General features: G+C 37.3%; 1 protein-coding gene across 2 annotated transcripts in view; it reads right to left on the bottom strand.

Annotated features, from left to right (window-relative positions):
• Window positions 1-23,095, bottom strand: part of LOC127443122 (partitioning defective 3 homolog) — a 135,884-nt gene that overhangs the window by 73,719 nt on the left and 39,070 nt on the right. For both annotated transcript variants that reach the window (XM_051701645.1, XM_051701646.1), the window contains exons 3-9: window positions 21,689-21,872; window positions 19,929-20,110; window positions 13,918-14,061; window positions 6,842-6,921; window positions 5,175-5,258; window positions 1,983-2,108; window positions 943-1,337 (exon numbers count right to left, since the gene is read on the bottom strand). In XM_051701645.1, coding sequence (XP_051557605.1) covers window positions 943-1,337; window positions 1,983-2,108; window positions 5,175-5,258; window positions 6,842-6,921; window positions 13,918-14,061; window positions 19,929-20,110; window positions 21,689-21,872 — 1,195 coding nt within the window. The remainder of the gene's footprint in view (window positions 1-942; window positions 1,338-1,982; window positions 2,109-5,174; window positions 5,259-6,841; window positions 6,922-13,917; window positions 14,062-19,928; window positions 20,111-21,688; window positions 21,873-23,095) is intronic.

The following is a 23,095-nucleotide window of genomic DNA, read 5'->3' as shown; positions in this document are numbered from 1 at the left end:
CAGCAGACACACACAGGAAGGAGCCTTTGGCAAACAACAAAGCAGCATTCTGCCAGTTGTATCAGTACAGCAGACTCCACAGGATGGGAAATATGCTCAGCAATAGGCTCCTGGATTCATTAGCATAGATTTAATCATAAATAGGGCATAAACAATATTTCACATGGCCAGGACACATATGGAAGAAATTTTTCACAGAGCACATCCAGTTACTACACACAAAAATATTTATTTTTTAAATCAGGTAAAGGCTTGCACGACTACTCGTTTTAACTTGTCGTCCTGAAAAGTAGTCGATAAATCAATAAATCAATGTTTATTGTTATAAATGTTATAAAAGACTCACAATATGCTGTATTTGGCCATTACAGTTTCAGTTTCATTACAATTTCCATGAACTTACTAACTGTTCATAGTTACTGGATTTGAGTTTAAAAAAAAAAAAATAAAAGTCTCCCACAAGATCTTCAAGATAACTGACGACGGCTAAGATTTACTCTACACAGGCACTCACAAAAAGCAATGTCTAGTCAAATAATAACTATTTTAGAGCAATCCTAGAAAAAAATTCTATTCTCTAAAAATGTTCCATTACTTTTCCATGATTTCACTTATTTCTATGACTTATCCAGGCCTGATTTCTAAATCAATTCTAAAATCCCCTCATATTTTCAGGTTTTCCATGACCATGGAAACCCTGCAATTTGCATAGCAAAAATAGTGACCCAGAGCTACACTGGGACACAGTTTTTGTTCCTGCCTGGATTTGAATTTTGCTGTCGCCATGTGCAGAAAAAGTGCAAATTAAGTCATGTGATCAATTAGTAGTTGACACTGACCCAACGTGTCAATTAGTGGTTAACTAACTGACTAGTCAGTGCAACCCCAAATCCAGCAAGGAAGAATCTAATTTATTGAGAGCATCAGGAAGTTATGACTGACCTTTTCTAAGCTGGATTCCTTGTCTCCGTCCAACCTTTTTAATGAAGCCTGTTGTGGGGGTGGGGCTTAAGCCTCTTTGAGGAGAGGTGGTGTGGCCTGATGGAGGTTTCCCTGCTGAGCCAATAGGATGATGCAAGGGAGAGATGCTATCTGATTTATTATTAGGTAGGTTTGGCCTGTGCTGTGCCAGTCGGTGAGCTGCATGATCCACACCAGTGTTGCCGACTGGCTCGTTGGTGAGGGAGTCAGGGCTGAAGCGTCCAGAAAGGTCAGAGTTCAGCCTGGGGTTGTTTTCATTATGGGATATCTGTTCGTACTGGGATCTCATAGATGATGGTACCACATGGAAAAGAATGACAGGAGTGCGCATAGCCTGACGAAACATGTTCTGAGCTCTGAGAACATACAGAACACACATACATAAAAATTTTATTCAAGGAGGCAAAAGTAATTATAATGAAGTATATGTAATTATTACAATTTAATGTAGTGGTAAACCGATATATCGGCCAATTGATATTTTGACATCTGATCTGATATTTTGTAATTTTGAGATTATCATAAGCCAATAACTGTTCCACATTTGCTGAGTAAAATAACTGGTTACTCTTCCAAGAGTCAGTATCAGAATCTACTGACATTTCATATTAAAGCTTAAATGAAGTTAGTTTGACTATTACAATTAAATGAAATGTTAGACTGATATATAGGCTGGGCCAGTTAATCAGCTGATAATTAGTCATTTTGAGATTCTTGGCACCAATAACTGTGCCCAATTGGCCGAGTAAAAGAAGTGTCTTTCTGTCTAGTGTCAGATTCAAGACCTACTGACAGCCTTGTCAATGGATAGAGTACAAAATATTTATGTATATATAATGTAAACAAACAATACAGGATGACAGAAGCTGATGGATGGATGGGAAGAGAATTGTTTGTGGTTTGGAAGAAGAATTTTAATCAAGAAAAATGGATGCATGCTGGAGAGGAAGAATAAGTAAATAAAGGGATGGCCAGCCAGGCACTTGGAGGTCAAATCTTACTGCTCAAAACGGACGTTCCGCAAGTCTCCGTTATTGATCCGAACAATGCAGTCATTTTCCTGGAACAAACTCTGAACATCAGCCTTTCCTCCACGCTCCAAACGCTTCACTAGCAGACCCAAAGTCCTGCAACACACAATGCAGTTATATATATATTTATACACACACACACACACACACACACACACACACACACACCTGATCCTGGAAGTCTGAGATGTATTATTTATTATTATTTAGTCATTTGCATCTTACATTTTGAATGAAACATTAATTTGATTAATATTGTATTGAATGAACTTTGAAAGTAAAGCAAAATTACAAAGCTCTTGTGAATGAAGGCTAATTCTTCAAGATAAATAATGTTTTTCATCTTTACAACTCTGCGTGCCATTTCCTGGGGCTCACTGCACACAAAGAGATGCAGATCACAGAAATATAAAGATGCTTTTAGCTAGATTAGTTTGCCTGGTGCGTGCTTACATACAGATGCTGTTTAGATATACTATATCTCCTCTGGACAGGCTCTTATGTGCTCTCTGCAGAGGTTTCAATGACTCTTTAGAGTCAGGCAAATATGAAGTTACCTCAAATCAAACATTGTATTAGAATATTTTCAAAATGGGTCAGATGATACAGTGGAAGGACTTTAAATGGAGTTAAATCAGAAACACTGCTTTAGTTTAGAATATCCCAGGTACAAAAAATACAGGTATATAAAATAATAATAATAATAATAATAATAATAATAATATACAGTACTGTGCAAAGGTTTTAGGCACTTGGGAAAAATGTTGCATAGTGAGGATGTCTTCAAAAATAATGCCATAAATTGTTTTTATTTATCAATTAATGTCATACAAAGTCAAATAAACAAAAAAAGCTAAATCAATATTTGGTGTGACCACCTTTGCCTTCAAAACAGCACCAATTCTCCTAGGTACAACTGGACACAGTTTTTCTTGGTTGTTGGCAGATAGGATGTTCCAAGATTCTTGGAGAATTTGCCACAGTTCTTCTATCTATTTAGGCTGTCTCAATTGCTTCTGTCTCTTCTTGTAATACCAGACTGACTCAATATTCAGTGGGGGGCTCTGTGGGGACCATGCCATCTGCTGCAGGGCTCCCTGTTCTTCTATTCTATTTGCAAAAGAAATGTTTGGGAGTCTAAAATGTATATTTCCTATTGACACACTAAAGCTGAAAATCTAAATAACCTTCTTAAGACAAATGTTTTTGTGAAGCAACTTATGTGCCTAAGAATTTTGCACAGTACTGTGTGTGTGTGTGTGTGTGTGTGTGTGTGTGTATATATATATATATATATATATATATATATATACACACTTTATTTTATATAGCGCCTTTAAAAGTAGCTTCTCAAGTTGCTTTACACAGTAAAAACAAAAATATAAGAATACAAAACAAAGATTAATGAAATGTATAAACAAAAACAACTAATAATAAATCAGAAAACAAAACTAAAATAATCAAGTAAAAGCTAACCTGAAAAAGTATGTTTTTAGATAAGATTTAAAAATGCCTAAAGTCTGTGCTTCTCGAATATCAACTGAAAGTGAATTCCACAATTTAGGAGCATAAGATGAAAAAGCCTGCCACCCATGGAACATAAGCGTGTTTGAGGGACAGCCAAAAGACCACATTGGGAGGAACGCAGATTACACTTCGGGGTGTATATTATTAAAAGATCAGACAAATACTGAAAAGTCAGACCATGCAGTGCTTTATATGTAAGCATAAGTATTTTAAAATCAACACAAAACATGACAGGGAGCTAGAGCAAGTATTCCAAAATAGGAGTAATACGGTCACTTGTTCTGGTCCTAGTCAGGATCCTAGCTGCCGAATTTTGTACATATTGCAATTTCTTAAGTGTGGATTTAGAGACCCCAACAAGAAGTGCATTACAATAGTCAGTGCAGGAAAAGACAAAGGTGTTGATCAGCTTTTCAGCCAGAGAAAAAGTTAGCATAGGGCGTAATCTTGCGATAATTCTGAGATAAAAAAAAAAGGAAGTCTTAACAACATTCTGCACATGGGGATCAAATGTCAAACTAGCATCAAAAATCACTCCAAGATTCTTCAGTTTTCTTTGAAACTCCAGAACAGAGCCATAAACAGATAGTTATATAACCAGCTTTATGAAGCTGGTGAGGAGAGCCAAGAAGCAAAACTTCAGTCTTATTACTGTTTAGACAGAGAAAATTGTTAATCATCCATATTTGTAGCTCAAAAATACTATTTGAAAAAAAGAAACAGCTACATTTTGACCATGTTTAGAGTGGATATAGATCTGAGTATCATCTGCATAAAAGTGATAGTTAAGACAGAGTGATCTTAAGAGCTGACCAAGAGGAAATAAATACTAAATAGGGGCCTAAAATTGAACCCTAGGGGACACCAGTATGAATTAAACCAATCTCAGACCTGTAACCACACAGAAACAAACTGGCTATGATCAGAGAGCTAGGAACTAAACCAGTTTAAAACAGTCTCAGAAACACCAAAAACAGTTTCAAGACGGGTGAGTAAAAGATTGTGATCGACAGTATAGAAAGCGGCATTGAGACCAAGAAGGATAAGGATGGAAAGTGAGCCAGAATCAGATGCTATTAATAAATCATTGGTGACCTTGACCAAGGCCGTTTCTGTGTTATGGAATTTTCGAAAACCAGACTGAAGGGGCTCAAAGAGATTATTAACAGTAAGGTGATTATGCAGATGAGAGGCAACAACACATTCTAGAATTTTTTGGTTTTGGGTTAATTTTCCTTATAAGCATGTCCTTTATAACACTAATATTATTAAAATGTCGAAAAATATGTATAAAAGATGTTTCACAGATGCAAATATACATTTTGTGTGCCCATGAGCAAGATTGAAATGTTTTTTTATTAGCTCCACAAATAAAAAAAATAAAAAAACAACAACTCTTTTTTGCCTTTTTGGCACATTTATTGATATATTAAAGAGAGGTCAGTAAATGATGGGGTGCAGATGGCGGAATTGGATCGGGAAATGTTGCGAGCCAAATTAAAGTTTCCATAAAATTTTGTACTTGTAGTTTCAATGTCACAACTGATATGCGAAGAGAACCAGTTAGCTCACATTTTGAGTGTATTTCTGAATAAACTCACAGTTTCAGGCAAGAACACACATGCACAGTATTACCTGCGATCACGACCACTAAAGGGCACCACGTGGATGCCGAGTGGACCTCCATCGTTGGACACTTCCACCAGTTTCACAATATCACTAGAGGACCAAGGGAAAAATAAAAGAAAACATAAGAGAAATGTAGAGATTCCTGTAGGGGTGGAGTCATGTCTGGGGTAACACCCTGTCCAGACCAGACAAAAGAAAACCACTCCAATTATGATCAATAGCCATGTTTTCACTATCGGGCCAAATGAGGGCATTGCGTTCACACTGTCACTTCCAGAGATTCATCGTGCCTTTTCTGGGCCAACGGCCAATAGACTTTGGCCTGCTGATTACCTTGGGCCAAACAAGGCCAGCTGGGGTTTGAGTCGGGGTCAGTGTCAAAGGCGAAGTTTCGCCAGACTTGCTAGGTTGTGTATCCAGCACACAATGGTACATGTTTGGACGGTGTGTGCTGGGACATCATCCAGCTGTTAGTGGAGAGACCACTCGGGACAGCATGGCAGGTAAAGTCGGTGAGTTGTCAACGCTAACTTATCTTGCTAGCTAGCTAATGTTTACAAACAATATAAACTCGATATTCTAGATAACATGATACTTCAGCTTGAGCTTCCCTCTTGCTTGTGAAATGGGCGAGGTGTGTGACGTTCGCACCAGGGCGGCATGTTATGGGTGGGTTTTAGGGCAATGCTGGGGGGCTATTGGCCCAATAGTGGGTACGCAGATCGATTTTTGTACTGCGGCTCAAAGTCAGAGGCTATTGGCCCAGGCGGCCAGTTGATAACCCTGGCTCGCACTGGCCCGAGAGTGGAAAAGCAGCTCATTATGCTGTCTACATTGGATGCATTAGTCGAGTTGCATCGTGTCAACAGTAAACGCTCATTTTGTGCTGCACATGCTGGTGCTATTACAGCCAACAAGACAAAAAAACAGTTGAGAATGTTTGTTACACCGCATCCAGTGTAGACACCCTCAAGGCATTGCGTCATGACATCGCTCGCGTCCGGTCTAGACAAGGTGTTAAGATGTACAGGGACAAGATCATATCATGCTGGGGTGGAGTCAGATACTCAATCACCCAAACTGCACTTCACACTTAGAATAGTTCACTCATATAAGTCACACATCATAAAGTCTTCACAGATGCACAATCAACTATGTTTTCAACTGCAAATAATGAAATGTGTCTCTTTTGCACTGAATAAATGCGTATTTAATACAGCAGTGAGAGAAAGCTAATGAACTGTAGCCCTGAATTAATTAATTCTACAATGTGAGCTGGCCTTCATCATTCTCAAAGGTTCAAAAACTTTCTCTCACGACTGCATTAATGTCATCACATCAGAAAATCAAGAAGAACAGTCTCCTTCAACAGAGGGAGAACAACAACACATTGGTCAAAACTGTTAAAGACCCAAATGAGTGTAAAGATGACAGCTTGTTAGAGAGTTTAATGGAAACAAAATTATCCGGAATTCTAGAAAAAACTGTCATCTTCAACAAAGTCTAATGTGCAGAAAACACTTTCATTACCTGCAGATCAAACTGACAGCATGAAGAGATTCACATAAAATAAGATAACATCACTACTGCTGTCAGTCATCAGTGAGTGTGTGTGTGTGTGTGTGTGTGTGTGTGTGTGTGTGTGCGTGTGCGCGCGCGCACGCGATACTCACTCTAATGATCTCACTCCCATGTGTTCTAAACAAGTATCTGCACGTCCCACCGGTTCTATCCTGCCATTCTCCTCCTCTTCCTGAAAACACAAGAAAACCGCTTTACCCACAATGCACTGCACTCACACCTACATACATTTTACTTAACCTGTTGCTTTCAACAGGTTAACCAGGGTAGTTGACATAAAATACTTGACATGTCCTGTAGTGAAATATGCTATACTGCATCTGTTGCATCAAATAATTTAACTATTAAGCTTTTTATAGTTCTACTACCTTTTATACTCTCATTTCAGCAAGACCAGTCAAAATGAACTAGGCAAAAAGGTAATTAAAAATGCAGAGAACTGTAAAAGAAATGGTGAAAAAAAATACATTTATATCAAGATATAAATTTTTCCTTATGCATTCATACACATTTTCACTTAAAATCCCAATAAAACCATTTAAACTAATTAATAAAATAACATTTATGTAAAATGGAAAAAAAAAAAAAACACATTTAAAGATGTATGCTACATGACTAATAAACCCTAAAGGGTCTATTGGCAGGTTGCAGGTTGTAAAACACATCTGTTTAACATTCACATAAACACAACTGTGTAAAATGTTCTGCAGGGAGATCCAAAGTTCTTCTTTTTCTAAAGAGTACAACCCTTACACACACACTTTCTCACTCACAGAGCAATGTTTCACCTGATACTCCACTGATCAGGTGAGAGGTACAAAAGAGCTTATGCTCACTACTGTTTCACTTCATTATTTGAGTTACAACAGACTACCAGTGAGACACATACACAGACAAACACACCCACACACGTCCACACATACCCACACACACTCATTTAAGTTTCAGTAACAAACAGGTCAATTCTCTGTTGCCATGGCACCACTTATACGTTCTAAACACTCTGAATGTCTCTGAAGGCAGTGCTAACCCAATCCAATTTATTTTGAACTAGGGATGTTAATGAATAATCAATGATAGATTATTCGTCGTTAATAATCTGACCGATTAAGCTTATTTCAGCAAAAATTCATTCAGTAACGATGCTTGCAAATAGAAAAAGACTGTCTATACCTGCTGCCGCTTGCGAGCTTCATGTCATAAGGTACATTGACCTGAAATGTCACCGTCAACAGTGTAGAGGTATGTTATTAACTGTATTCACACAACGTGTTCTTATTTGACTTAATTTCAAATAAAAAAGGCCTGAAATATCCCACGATCTACAACGTGAAGCTTAATGAACTCTAAAATGAATCTTCAGTACAAGTTATAATTAACAGTAATATATTAATAGTAAATTAAATTAAATGTTAATTAAAACACAAAATGAATGTAATTAAAATGCAATGAACTGAAAATATATTTAAGAGGAAAATACCAATACTCTCATTTCTAAAGTGTATTTATTTAAATATTTAAACAGTAGGCTACATCCACAAACTTACTTCGGCAGGTGGCTGTTTTATGTTTTCATGTTTCCTTCTACAGTAAAGAATTATTCTCTGATGTTGACGTTAAGTTCGCATTAGAACAGCTGGTCAGTCAAAAATCAAACTTTGTATAAATAAAGCTTTGATTGATTTATCGAAAGCACAATGATGTGTTGTATTTTTTTTGTTTCAAGCTGTTCACCACTTATTGTTATTGTCAATGATTTATTGATTTTCATTCATTAATGTTAACGACTGTCAAAAATTTTGCACAATTTGCAACCCTATTTTAGACCCAATCCTCTCCAACAATCCGTAAAAAATTATTTATACACCCACGTATCCCTCAGTTAAAACACAGCACTGGGCCTGAGACAGTTGCATGCATTATTAAGCTAAAGGAGGGGTGCTTGTGAGCATGAAAACAAGTCAGAAATCAAGAAAAAGTTTAATCAAGTGGGCAAGAAAGAAAGAATGCAAGAATGAAAGAACGAAACTTGAACTTTGAAACACTGAAAAAATTACACACTTCACATTTAAAATTTTCATGTACTTGTGTGTGTGTGTGTGTGTGTGTGTGTGTGTGTGTAATACACTAAAATACCCAGTACATGGATTTTTATTTAGTTAGTGTTTACCTAATGAGTAAAGCTACAATTAGTTGGCACAAATACACACAATGAAACACACACATACACTCTGACAAACACACACACAAAAAAAACATTTCTTTCTCTCATAATTCCGTATCTCTTTCTCTCTCTATAGAGGGCATTTGGTCAATCACTCTTTTCCTCTCTGGTTTTCAATAAGTGTAACAGGGAGGAAAAAATACAATGGAAGGAAGAAGATAAAATAGCTCTGATACACAATACACCCTCTATTGCAGTCATAATCATCACGTCTTATATTACATGGCTGTCTAATATGACAAAAGACTGTGTGTGTTTGACAGCATAACTAAGTGTATTAAAAACAATCAATATAAGATTTTCCGACATCCAACTTATGTACAAAGAACAAGTAATTTGTAAATAATAAACAATGTAAATCTTTTCTCAATGAACTTACACCTGAACATACACTTTCTATAGCACACCCCGACGGGACAAATATACATTCACAGGATAATGTTGCTCCACGAACTGTGTCCTTATTCTGTCTATTACAATTGTTTAAGCACCGCTCCTGTTCTTATTTAAGCAGGCCTCACTTTGATTTGTGTTGAGGCGTTGCAGTGCGTGACTGGGAACTGAAGAGAAATGTTAGAGGCGATTGTTTAGTCTGCCATCCCTCTTCCATTCTTAATTGGTGAGTGTAGCAGTGCTCTGACAAAAAAAAGGGCAAGACTTCATCTAAAACAGTGATTAAGTTTGGCATCCTTGACCAAAAGGAGTCGACGCCACCTCAAGACAAATATTCAACAATGAAAATGGCACTCTTCCACTTTACTTTCTTGTATTATATTGTTTTCTCTTTATCCCTCTCCCACAGTCTTTTTCAGCTCACTGGACTAACATAAAGTGACTGTGTTTGTGTGTGTGTCAGTTTAAAGAGAAATACAGAAGAGGTAAAACTGATAACTGAGCTACAACTGACCTACAGCAATACCTACTGGAGAGAAAAAGAGTGAGAGAGAGAGAGAGAGAGAGAGAGAGAGAGAGCTATATATAGTCCTATCTCATTAACAGTCTAAAGCTGAAAGTGATTTATAATGGCTGTTTTACCATATATGATTAATCACAGACACACACAAACACACACACACACACACATTCTCCCCTCCTCTACACCAAACCCCATCCCTCCCTGGGTCTCCTCTATCCCACACCACACTTCTGTTTTGTATCTCTATTCACACACTTGATCCTTTTCATTTCTGTGCTTCAATTCCACAATTAAGCAACAGAGTACGAGAAGCCATGCTATATTTTAAATATAGTCACGGCTGAAGGGCGTTGCTAGGCACGATCAGAGGTTATTTAGCAGAGATGGGCCACTTCTATTAAAATGAATGGGAGAAATTGGAACGCTCAACCAAGGTGCTCTGAGTGCCCAACGGTCAACGGATGTAGAAAGGAAGTCCTGAGCCAATCACCTTTTAGATACAGACATCACCTGTCAATCAACTCTAGAACGCGCAAGCGCACTAGCCATACACGCCGGGAAAATTGAGTTTTTTAGCATAACATGAGGTAAAGAATCACAATTAATGATACCATTATTGTCAGATTTGATTGCTGATTTGAAATATGTTCTTTGATTGTAATCTTGACCAACCATTTTTGAGATTTTGTTCTTTCTTTATTCAAGTAGACAGTAGCTACACTGGCATGACTGGAAATAGCCTCCTGAGAGCATTTCAAAGATGGCCGACAGTGAACTGACTTGCTAGAATGACTTTGGTATGATGGAGTATTCACAATATAGTCCCTTATTCTTTTATAAATGCATAATACACCAGACAAAATATTAATGACAAATGTTTATTACTACGTTATAGAAGATCTAATTGGCCTCAGTGGGTGTTGTGCAGTGATATACACAGTAGTTAGGAGAATTCAAATCAATCAGAGCTGTTACTACATCATATATTTTAGCATGGCTGGAACACAGTACTGAGCAATCACCATCCAGGACTGGAACTATTAATTTTATAATACACAATATAACACACACACACACACAAACACACACACACACACACACACAAAATCATCCTCATTCAGATCCATTTCACCCGTAGTATTTCCTTTAAACAGTAGAAAATGGTGAATATTATTAGCTGTTTCCATCCAAGTTTCGATTTTACTATATGCAAAAAACCATAACATTGCAAAAACAATGTGCAAATAAAGCCACGTTTCCATACCATGAGTTCAAAAGTACAAAACTGTCACTTCCCGAGAAACTGTAGCCACTGTGACTTTTATATTAATAAAATACTCGCAGTTTAGACAAAATAGACACGTAGACAAAACACGCGTCACACAGTTCTGCGAGAACTATCCTTCTTCCTTGTGTCTTTGAAATGCGGAAATATATTTTTCAAAAGTGTCAATAAACCTGATCTTCGGCACAGTTCAAGTTTGTATTTAAATTATTTGCTCTGCAAACTCTTTGCTGGCTATTTAAGGATGACCAGAGCAACATTTCAGTTGCGATGACTGGTCCGCTGGTTAGTCCAGTTATGAATGAATTATTCAGCCAACTTTTTTAATGCACATCTTGTATTCCTAATATATTCAATAGGAGATTATATGGTAAATGTGTTTCCATCAACCACGCACACACACAAACACACAAAAAGGATTTATGAGGTTATGATATATATTCCTGTCTCTCTCTCACTCACTCAAATACTTATACTGGAAAAACTGTCAAAAAGAGTCCAAGTTGTTTCTAAATGTGTTATGAGGGGCTCGTTCAGTTCCTAACTCTGAAAAAGATCTCAAAGGCCACATACACACTGCAGCTAAATATGGTTGTCAGTTCACCTTTAAAGGGTCATGAAACCCAAAAACACTTTTTTGAGATGTGAACAGATATGAACAGAATGCACCTCACTGAAAATAATGATAGAACTAATTATGTTTATTATAAAGTGTAAAATATTTTTTTCATTTTATTGAGACATTTCATTCTTCCGGTTTCAAAAGGAAAGTTGAAGCAACATCACAAAAATGAGGTATATGCGTAAACTCTGAGTTATTATTGGTAGGACAGCATTTACGCTTCCATCCAATCACAGCCTCATCTCAACTCATTCATGAGCTCACATTACAGCCACAGCAGAGAATTCCCCATGCGTCTGTACATTGTAGACACTATGTACCATTGTACATTAAATATAGAACATGATACGCATTCACTGAATCAACGTTAGTGAATATTTAACAGGCATATTTATTGAAAACAATTGAATGAATAGTGCAGGACCAACAGAGCAACCCAGCCTGTTCTAAATGGAATTCACCACGTAAAAGTTCCTTAACATATTTAAACAGTCAGGACTTTGTTGAAAATAATTAACAGGTAAGCCAAATCTGAGAGAGAGAAAAAACGTGCTGAAAAGTTGTGCATATTTCACGACGCGCAGTCGTGCATTAGCCATTGATGTAATATGACAGCTGTTCAGTAAAGAACGTTAACCAATAAAGCCTACAATAAACCTAATGTATTCTAAACATGAAGTGCACACAGAATAAAAGATAGTTTAACCTGTTATGCAGTCGGCACCATGTTGAAAATAAACAGTAATTTTCTAGGCTACTTACTCAAAAGCATACATTTTTTGATGAGCAAAATTAACACGTTGACATGGTCTGGTGAAAGACGGGACTTGATTATTCTGCGCTTGAAAAAGCCTGCACAGTGGAAAAATTACGTACAAGCACAGACAGATTTAAAAAAGACTCAAATGTGAAAACATCCATAGGGACTTTCAAACGTTTGGAAATCTGATTCCCGCACCACCACAAAAGTGATTTCATAACTACTTTGCTGAGCTTGCTTGTCCAGCCAGAGGACGTTTTTCTGCGTGAGCCGCAGTGACTTGTATTAAACCCAAACACAATAAATATCTATGAATTATTTTAAAGTCTTAAAGCAGTGCTGGTTTTGATAGTAATGTCTGCTCTGAGTGCTGTTCTCACTTAATTGTTAAAAGTTTGAACAAAATATCCAAATCTTTTTACAGATTTGCAAACTGTTCTATCGCCTTAACTCTTCACACTTTTGTCCCATGATTAATATTCAGCAAAGTGCCACAAACTCCTTTGCTTTCATCTCCACTCATAATGTGAGGTACAACCATCTCTGTTGTCTGTGTTTTTGGAAGTAGGTCTTGACCCTCTCCCGTTTTCCCTCTCCCTGCCCAAAATACCTGCCCATATATTTACATATTTTCCCACTCAATTTGAAAGTCGTTTCTCAGTCTGAGGTGTGAAAATTGGGGCTCATCTACGTGGGTTTCCTGATCCTTTAAGTGCTTAATCCTGTTTTATAAACACATTGCATGTTCGGTCATTTACAATAGCGACAACCGCATTCTAAAACCGAATTAACTCCCGAAAAATTGACAACCACATTTCCACGTATTGTGTACAGGACCGAACTATGCAACTAGTTGTTAATGACCTGATCAATAGCGCGTGGTGATTTGTCCGTCGTCTCCAGGTTAAAATCACACAAACATTCATATATTCACTGTAGTTTCTCTCAATAGCCATTACAATCCAGAGAAAGCGTGCGTGCTGTTTAACAGCAGCGGCCTAGACGCACATAAACACAACATTGCACTTCTTTCGACGGCAGCTAACTAAACACTGCAAGATGATAATACATCCCTGGTGGATAATCTCTTTGCTCAAAAACAGCGAACACAAAAAGGGGTAAAAATGGTGGCACTCTTGTTTCTTGTTCATAGGTGCGAGATGCTACAGCTTTGCTATGGTTATCACTTGTCAATCAATTATTGCAATTGCGGGAGTAACTCCTGTATTCCGTACAAAAATGGAATAAAAAATTAGGGGATTCACACCCACAACTTTGTAGTGTATATGTGGCTATACAGTGCTTGAATTACTTCGATACTATTTTTCTGTGTGGACTCATGGGGTTATTATTTTTCCAACCTGTTCCTGTCGGTCCAGCCAGCGGTCCACCATTGGATGATTGGCACTGAGCGAAGAACGGGCTGTCTCACGCTGAAACTCTCTCTGATTGTTCCACTGCCCAGCATCGCGAGGAAGACTACGGTATGTGTCTACACCTCGCCCCTAAAGAGAATGACAGAGAAGGAAACTGAAAATTAGTGAAAAATTAATCAGTATAATAAACTGTTAAAAAAATAACACTTATATGAAGTGTTTTAAAGTACACAGATACTGTAAATTATAAAAATTACATGCAGTCCTGTGCAAAGTTTTAGGCACTGGTGAAAAATTTTGCGAAATGAGGATGTCTTAAAATAATGCCATAAATGGTTTTCATTGATCAATTAACACCATACTAAGTCCAGTAAACATAAAAAAGGTAAATCAATATTTGGTGTGACCACCTTTGCCTTCAAAACAGCACCAATTTTCCTAGTTACACGTTTTTTTTTTTCTTGGTTTTTGGCAGGTTTGAGTCTTCCTTTAGGATGTTCCAAGCTTCTTGGAGAATCTTTAGGCTGCCTCAATTGCTTCTGTCTCTTCTTGTAATCCCAGACTGACTCAATATTCAGTGGGGGGCTCAGTGGGGGCCATGCCATCTGTTGCAGGGCTCCCTGTTCTTCTATTCTAATCTAATAACAGTACTGTGGATAGTCAGATAAACATATTCAATACTTAAGTAAACTGCCAAATACATACAATGATGCGTTTTATGAGGACACAGTGTTGAAAGATGGAAAAGACATAAAGCTGTAACTATTAGCCTGAAATTACAGAGGAGTATCTCAAAGAGAGAGAGAGAGAGAGAGAGATCATCACTTAAAATCACAAGCTACAACATTCAGGGAATGTTTTCTGCTGCTTTTGGAGAAAAAAGCAATAACCCTGATTTTGTAAATATTGTATATAGTTCAGATATCATAATATTATTTGAGACATGGAGTCAGTTAGAGTCTAAAACCTACACTACTTCAAACTACAGAGGATTACGTATACCACCAGTGAAACACCCACACATTAAAACTGGAAGAGATTCAGGAGGAATTATTGTTTGGTTTAAAGAACATCTTTTCCATTACATTCAGCCTGTTAAAAAAGGGAGAACACATATTAGGATTAACATGAAAAAGGAACTCATTTGTACACATGATGATAATTACCTTTGTGCCACCTACATCCCCCCACATGAGTCACCCTATTATAATGAGGAGATCTTTAACACATTACAATATGAGATCATTCAGTTTCAGTCTCTTGGCTCAGTACTGATAATGTGGGATCTGAATGCAAGAACTGGGAAAGAATTGTATTATATTAGTTCAGTTGGAGATAAGTATATTATTAACAATACAAATATAAATCAAAATAAGCATTCCACTAAACCATGTCAGAACTATGACAACACAATTAACAGAAATGGGAAAACAAGTTCTGCAGCTCTGTAAAAGCCTAGGTCTCTACATAGTGAATGGCAGAACAAAGGGTGATTCTCTGGGTTGATTTACCTACTGCTCTTCTTTAGGTAGTAGCACAGTGGACTATGCCATCACAGATCTAGATCAAAACAAGATCAATTACTTCACAGTGATGCCACAACTACCTCTCTCAGACCACTGTCACATTGCCATTAGTCTGAACAAGTCAGCCAGTCTTCTACCATCTTCAAATCAGAAGTCTAAACTATATCCCCTCCCAACCAGATTCTTCTGGAGAAAAGACAGTCCAGCCCAGCATGAGGCTGAACTCCACAGCATTTATGCTGAGAACATGATAGATGCATTTCTCCTATCCACATTTGGAAAAGACGAGAAAAGCGTAAATTTGGCAACAAAACAATTGACTAAGATTTTTTTCACAGTTGCCAGCAAATCACTGAAAAATAAAAATAAAACTGAACAGGAGTAAAAAGAAAATTGCTAAAACTGACTGGTTTGAAAAAGAATGTCAAATGTTAAGAAAAGAACTACGATTGTTATCAAATCAAATTTGAGACCCCTCAAATCAACTACCATCTATCAACAAATGCTTAAAAAGTACAAGTCACTGCTAAAAAAGCAAACGAGCCGAACATATGACAACAAAGCTCAACAAAATAGAAGAAGCAGTTAATCAAAATTAATTCTGGGAATTATGGAACCATTTAAATAAGTCCAACAAAGAAGAACAAATTCCCATATGTGACCCAAACACCTGGACAGAACATTTTGGAAACCTTTATATACAAAATTAACAAAACCCAACTCAAAATATTCTGAATGCCCAACTATATAATCTGGAATGCACAATGAAGGGTTAATTAAATCATTTGGACAACCCCATATCACTGAAGGAACTAAATCAAATCCCTCAAAAATAAAAACAATCTTGTGGCTCAGATGGAATATGCAATGAGATGTTGAAACATGGCAGCCCCAAACTGAATGAGGCCATTCTCAAATTATTCAATTTGCTCTTGAAATCAGGACACTTTCCTGAGAATTTGAAAGAAAATCAAATCACTCCAGTCTTCAAAAAAGGTGACAAATTTAACCCGAACAACTACAGGGGCATATCAGTGAGCAGCAACCTTGGCAAACAATTCTGTTGCATTATAAATGACAGATTAGTCCAATATCTCCAAGAAATCAAGACTTTACACAACTGTCAAATTGGATTCATGCCAAAACAGAGAACAACTGATCACATCTACACACCTATTCGCAAACATGTCCACCAAACAAAACAAGGAAAAATATTTGATTACTTCATTGATTTAAAAAAAAAAAAAAAAAAAAAAAAAGAAAGCCTTTGATTCAGTCTGGCATGATGGATTGTTCCTAAAACTGATTCAGAGTGGAATAGGAGGAAAGGTTTATGATTTAATAAAGGACATGTACAAAGACAATAAATACTGTGTTAAAATAAACAACAGATGAACTGATTATTTCAGCCAGAATAAGGGAGTTCGTCAAGGCTGCAGCCTCAGCCCAACTTTATTTAATATTTCCATAAATGAATTGGCCACAATGCTTCAAAACTCATCTAGCCCTGACTCTAGAGGACATAGAAATTAAATGTCTTCTGTACACAGACGACCTGTCGCTGCTTTTGTCACCTACTGATGAGGGATTACGTGAAAGCATCCCAATTCTAGAAATTACTGCAGTAATTGGGCATTACCAATCAACATGGACAAGTCAAAAGTGATAACTTTTCAAAATAAAAATAATCTTCAAGACAAAAAAATATGTTTTTACACTTGGGGGAACAATTCTTAACCATGTTACCAGTTACAATTATTTAGGTCTGACTATCTCAGCTTAAAAGACCTAACAGACAAGGCTCGTAGGGCATATTATAGTATAAGAAAATCACTATTTGAATTTAACCTGTGGCTGAAATTGTTTGACAGTGTCATCAAGCCCATACTTATGTATGGCAGCAAAATCTGGGGCCCCAAATATAAACTGAATTATGAATCATGGGACAAAAGTTCAATTGAAACATTCTACCTCAAATTTTGTAAAAACATCCTGGGAGTTCACAGAAGTGCTTCTAGCCTGGGCTGTCGGGCAGAACTGTGCAGATTCCCTCTTTTGACTGACATTCAAAAGAGAGCCAGTAAATTCTGGTTCCACCTATCAGATTCTTCCCCAGAAAATCACCATCACTGTGTGTTTACACAAAGAGCAGCACACCCAGAGAGTGACCCTTTACAGTACTTATTGGACAAACATCAGTTCAATTCATCAGTTCAATTCAGGCAGGCAAAACTTATACAAACACAAAACACATCCCAAGAAGAATGCCTCCATTATTGGCATAGCAAACTTAAAGAAACAAACAAATTGAACTACTTTTAAAAAATAAAGACAGATTATAAACTGGCGCCATAACTGACCAAAATTAAAGACTACCTTCACAGGAAGCTCCTTACAAAGTATCGTGTGAGTGAGCACAGTATGGCGGTAGAGACCAGTCAACACAGACAGAGCTGAAGACCCAGAGAGAACAGACTGTGTTCTCACTGCAATCAAGGTGTCATAGAGGATGAACTTCACTTCCTCACTGAGTGCAGTAAATATGAGACCATTAGAAACACACTGTACACTCATAGAACAGATACTGCCTGAATTCAGCAGAATGAGTAAAGATAAACTCTCATATGTTCTTGGAGAGAAGGCTGAATGTATAGATTTAGCAACAGAGTATGTGTTCTCCTGTCATGATCTGAGGGAGACAGGGTGACCCTTCACTAAATACTAAAAATGCCAGTTTAATTTACTGTTACTCATTGTTCTCTGTAGTTACTTCTCTTTACAATTTGTGCACTTCCCTGTATGTTGTTTTAGGTATGTAATACATGTCTTTTATTGTTATTATTTATTTATTTGTACAATTAAAGAATTCTTTGGCAACAATGTACATTGTATGCAGTCATGCCAATAAAGCGAGAGAGAGAGAGAGAGAGATCCATAACTCAATGTCTCCAGTTTTATGAGCAGCACTGCTATAAGCATCACTATGCTAGAAGGAGACCAGACAGAGAAATGATGATGGGGACAACGGCACACACACTAAATCAGCTCACACACAATAAATTCACCATACATTCTACCACAACATCCTCTGCTATCGCGTGGCTTGTTTAATGGAGCTCTTACAGTTTGTGAGATGTGGGGTTACGAACCCTTCAGAAATGAGAGTAAATATTCATGGTGATGACATAAAGGGTTATGGTAACTCTACCAGTAAAGATCACAGATTTATGATCCAATATGATCTGAAAAACATTGCCAGCAGTGGTTGAACAATCTCCAAACTAGCGGTACGGCATGTTATTACTCAGAGAGTAAAGCCATCCACTTATTAATTCGAAACACCTGGATAACATTACAAGATGCAATATCAATCAACCGTTGTAGCTGAAATCTCTCCATTTCTCAACACTGTGAAATTGAAAAGGGTTGAACAATTAAACAACATCATTTAAAAGACAGTATTTGTGGTATAATATTGATAACCACAAAATGTCATTTTGACTTGCCCCTCCTTTTCTTTAAAAAAAGCACAAATCTGTGTTACAGTGAGGCACTTACAATGGAAGTGAATGGGGGACAATTTTTGAAAGTTAGAATACTCACTTTTTCAAAAGTATAGCCACAAGACGTTATGTTAACATGATTTTCGTGTGATAAAATCACGTACTAACCTTTTCTGTGTAACGTTACAGCCAATTTTACAACTTCCTTGCCATGACAATGTAATGTCAATAAATCCTTAAACCCCAAAATGACTGTGAAAATGACATTTAAACAACTTTACAGCTCAAATAATAAACATATTTTTACAGAAGAATTAATATAAGTGCTTTTATAACATTTTCACATTTCTGCATTTAAACTCTCCAAAAATTGGCCCCATTCACTTCCATAAGTGCCTCACTGTAACTTTTTATTTTTATTTTTTTAAAGGAGGGACGAGTCAAAATTTATTTTTTTGTAATCAACATTATGCCACAAATGTTGTCGACTGAGCTTAACTTATATTGAACACAGAATATTCCTTTAATACAAATAATAATGTTGTAAATGTACATTAAATAACTAGAAAATATAATATAAAAAGGTTTGGTAGATTTTCGATGCTAAAAAGGCAGAAATGCATCATCACAGTCAGTGAAAAGGGTCCATATGTGACTTTTGACTGATGAGGAAAAGAACAAGAGGATGTGCCAATAAGTTTAGACAAGACCATATTTGTTTGGTCACAGAAAATGCATAGTTTGTCAGTTCTTTAACTATGTTTATCTAAAGAAGACTCAAATAAAAATGTGAAAAACTGTTTAGTGGGCTACAGGTTTAAAGAAAACATACTGGCTTATTAGGAAGCAAAGTAACACTCAATTTTAACATGGTGATTAAATCTTTATTTTTGTCAACACTTTTCTCCACAACATTGCTGTCTATTGAATAGTGAGGCATTATAATGGTTTAGAATCAGGGTTATACCTTTCTCTCCAGACTGTTGGTACCAGTGGAGAAATGTGGTTTCAGGAAACCGGCAGTAGTTGACCAGCGTGTGGGGTTTTTCCTGGAAGGTTCTTCGGGTTGTGAGCCCTGCTCAGAGTATGACATCGCCGTCAGGTTCAACAACGCTGGATCGCTACTGCGACGAACGTGCAAAGGCATGTCTGAGAGAGAGTGAGTGAGAGACAGAGAAAAAGGAGTAATTTAAAAAACAAAACCTCCTGAGCAGTGCCAAATTTCAAACTTCAGTAATAACATAGTAGTAATATAGTATTAACATAATACACAGTAATAGGATTTATACCTTCATTTATAACATCTTATAGTCAACAGCAGTAAATAAAAAGGTTTTATAGAACAAATATAAGTTTGTGAGACCATAAATGACTAAGTGAAGGAGCTAAGCATATGCATGAGTGTTAAATTTAAAGGGTTATGAAATGGAGAATCACATTTTCCTTAATATTTAGACATATAAGAGGTAACTGTACTATAAAAACATACTGTAAATTTCAGAACTGAAAACTTCCTCCCCAGCCTGAAAAGAGTATTTCTAATTGCCACCCTGCTGAAACGTCTCATTTTTAAATCTCTGTGTCAATGACGTTGCAACACATTGCTCATTTGTAGTTACACACAACATGCGTCATCGCACCCTTGGCCCCACCCACTGGAGCGCAGTTCAAGTCCAGATGACAGGTGTTGCATAACACCAAAGGCGACCCATCTGGACTATTTTGAATTATTTTGTATATAAACATGAACTACACAGACTCTTTGACCGCTGCCTTGTATCTCGCCGCTTTTAAAAGACGCAGTGTCAAGTTACAACTCTGAAAGGGAGAAGCAATTCTCTCATTCAGCTGCTGCCTCGTTTATTTAAGCACAAATGCATCATGGACACGTTCTTTCGACCATCTGTGCTATTTTTAATTGTTGGTGTATGTAAACATAGGACGTCTTTGACCATAGTTGTCTTTGACCATGGATGATGGATGTCCTCGACCATTTCACTGTGTTTCCACCGATGTGTGCCTCGGTACGCCTCAGTCCGCCTACATGTGCGTAATTTGACTGTGTGTCGCATAGTCTTTGGACTATGTATGTTCGTTTTTTCGGCTCATGTCAGCATGGATTGCTTGTGAACACATAAAATATGATTCAAGCTTTGCAAAGGAACTGGTATTGAAGAATGGTACAGTTAAAAACACTTCAAAAACATAAGTAAACCATTTCATTCATGAATATTTCAAATGTCATGACTGTTTGATAGTTTATGGTGCCCTGTGTTAACAGTTGTGCTTGAGATGAACAGTTTAATATATTCAGATGCAATGTGTTGGATGCGTGTTGTGTAAACCCTGGAATTTGGTTTTATAATGTCGAGTTTCATTCTCTTTCAATTGAGTTTGCTGAATTTGAGGGGCTGCATGATGTTAGCCAATCATAAGAGTGGGTGTTAGTAGGCGCTTAGGCCAAAACTGAGCGTTTCAGAGAGATGACCAAAAACAGAGTGGAAAATTATTATATATTAATAAATTGTGACTGTTTTGGTGCAAAAAAACTTTTATAACATTATCATTGGACCTCGGGGAAGATAATACAATTATTTAAAAAAAAAAAAATTCACTTCATGACCCCTTTAAGAGGACATGAGATTTGGACTACACACACACACATGCACACACACACGCACACGCACACGCACACAAACACATGCTCCCTTTCTTTTCATCTCTTACTGGTTCGGAGCGTGGAGGTGGTGACCTCTATCTCGCTGTGGGGCAGATATGGCTGGAAGGCAGACAGTGGGGTGGAGGTGGACAGCTCTCCAGAGAAGAGCTCAGGTGACTGTGTGCCCGTGGAGCTCGCACTGGTGCCATCACCACCAACATGTGGCTCCTGTTCGTCATACACCGCCACCAACTACAGAGAAATAATAAAGAGAACAAGTGAGAAAAATATATATTTTTAACATTTAAAAGGGTGAATCCTTAAGAAAACAATCCCAATCCCCATGTTTCAGTAGAGCACCATCAGAAAATCATATTTTCATATATCACAGGAATTTTTCTACTATTTATCTGCTTCTAAAAAAAAATTAAAAAAAATCTGCAGACTTTAAAAGATTTATTTTGTCGAAAGGCAAAAGAAGGTAAAATGGATTGTTTAATGTGACTTGTTCATCAATGGCCGATTAATTGCCTTTGTGCCTCCAACTTAAGTTTTGGAAGTGTCTGATTTTTTGGACCACATTCCGTTGTTATAGCGCATGTGCGATGGAAAGTTAAGGAAACAAACACAGCAGCAACTGTGGGACATCTAGAAATAAAGCAAAGCAATAGAGAAGTAAAAAAATGACGAAGTCGTCCTCAGACGTCATGTTCATTTCCAGCATTGTGGGAAAATTACATTATATCCCCTTTAATGTGGAGGAAGCTGCTTACTAACCGAGCTGTGTGTTCACAGGGGTAAAGAGTATGCCGCTGTCGTGTCTTAAGTAGCATTATTGCAATAAATGTCTTTCTGGTGTCCATGTAAATGAGCTCAGTGTAAAGGATTGTAATAACTGTAAACGCAGTGTACAACTCCTTTATTTATGACCACAAGGAGTCAGGCGGTTTTATGAAGTCTGAAGAGAGCTTCAGTGTGCGTGTGTGGTGTCCACTTTTAGAGTAGTGTGCTCTTATGACTGCATACCTTAAGACACTGGTGTATTTGGGACAGAAGGAAACATCTTGTGCTACAAAATGAACATCTGGTCTCAATTATGTGTGTGTGTGTGTGTCTGTGTGTATGTCAACATGAATGATAATGCTTGGAGCATTGGATCAGTGGGCTGGATTAAAAAGCTAGAAACACCCAATTCAACACATTATTGGACAATTAGACTAATTGACAGAGGTCTGGACCAATGACAAGAGAACAGCTGAAGGGCACATTAATCCACAGGGGTGGTCTCCCTCCGTGGGACAAAGAGCATGTTCTGTGTGTGTGGTAATCTGGAATCTTGGATGTGGGAAATCAAGCACTCAAATATGTTTCTGTTGAGTGCGTGCGTGTGTGTGTGTGTGTGTGTGTGTGTGTGTGTGTATATATATATATATATATATATATATATATATATATATATATATATACACACACAC

This window comes from Myxocyprinus asiaticus, chromosome 6 (assembly GCF_019703515.2).
Source record: "Myxocyprinus asiaticus isolate MX2 ecotype Aquarium Trade chromosome 6, UBuf_Myxa_2, whole genome shotgun sequence".
NCBI classification, from domain to species: Eukaryota; Metazoa; Chordata; class Actinopteri; order Cypriniformes; family Catostomidae; genus Myxocyprinus; species Myxocyprinus asiaticus.
Note: the sequence above shows the minus strand (reverse complement) of the source record. Positions and strands in the feature narration are given on the sequence as shown.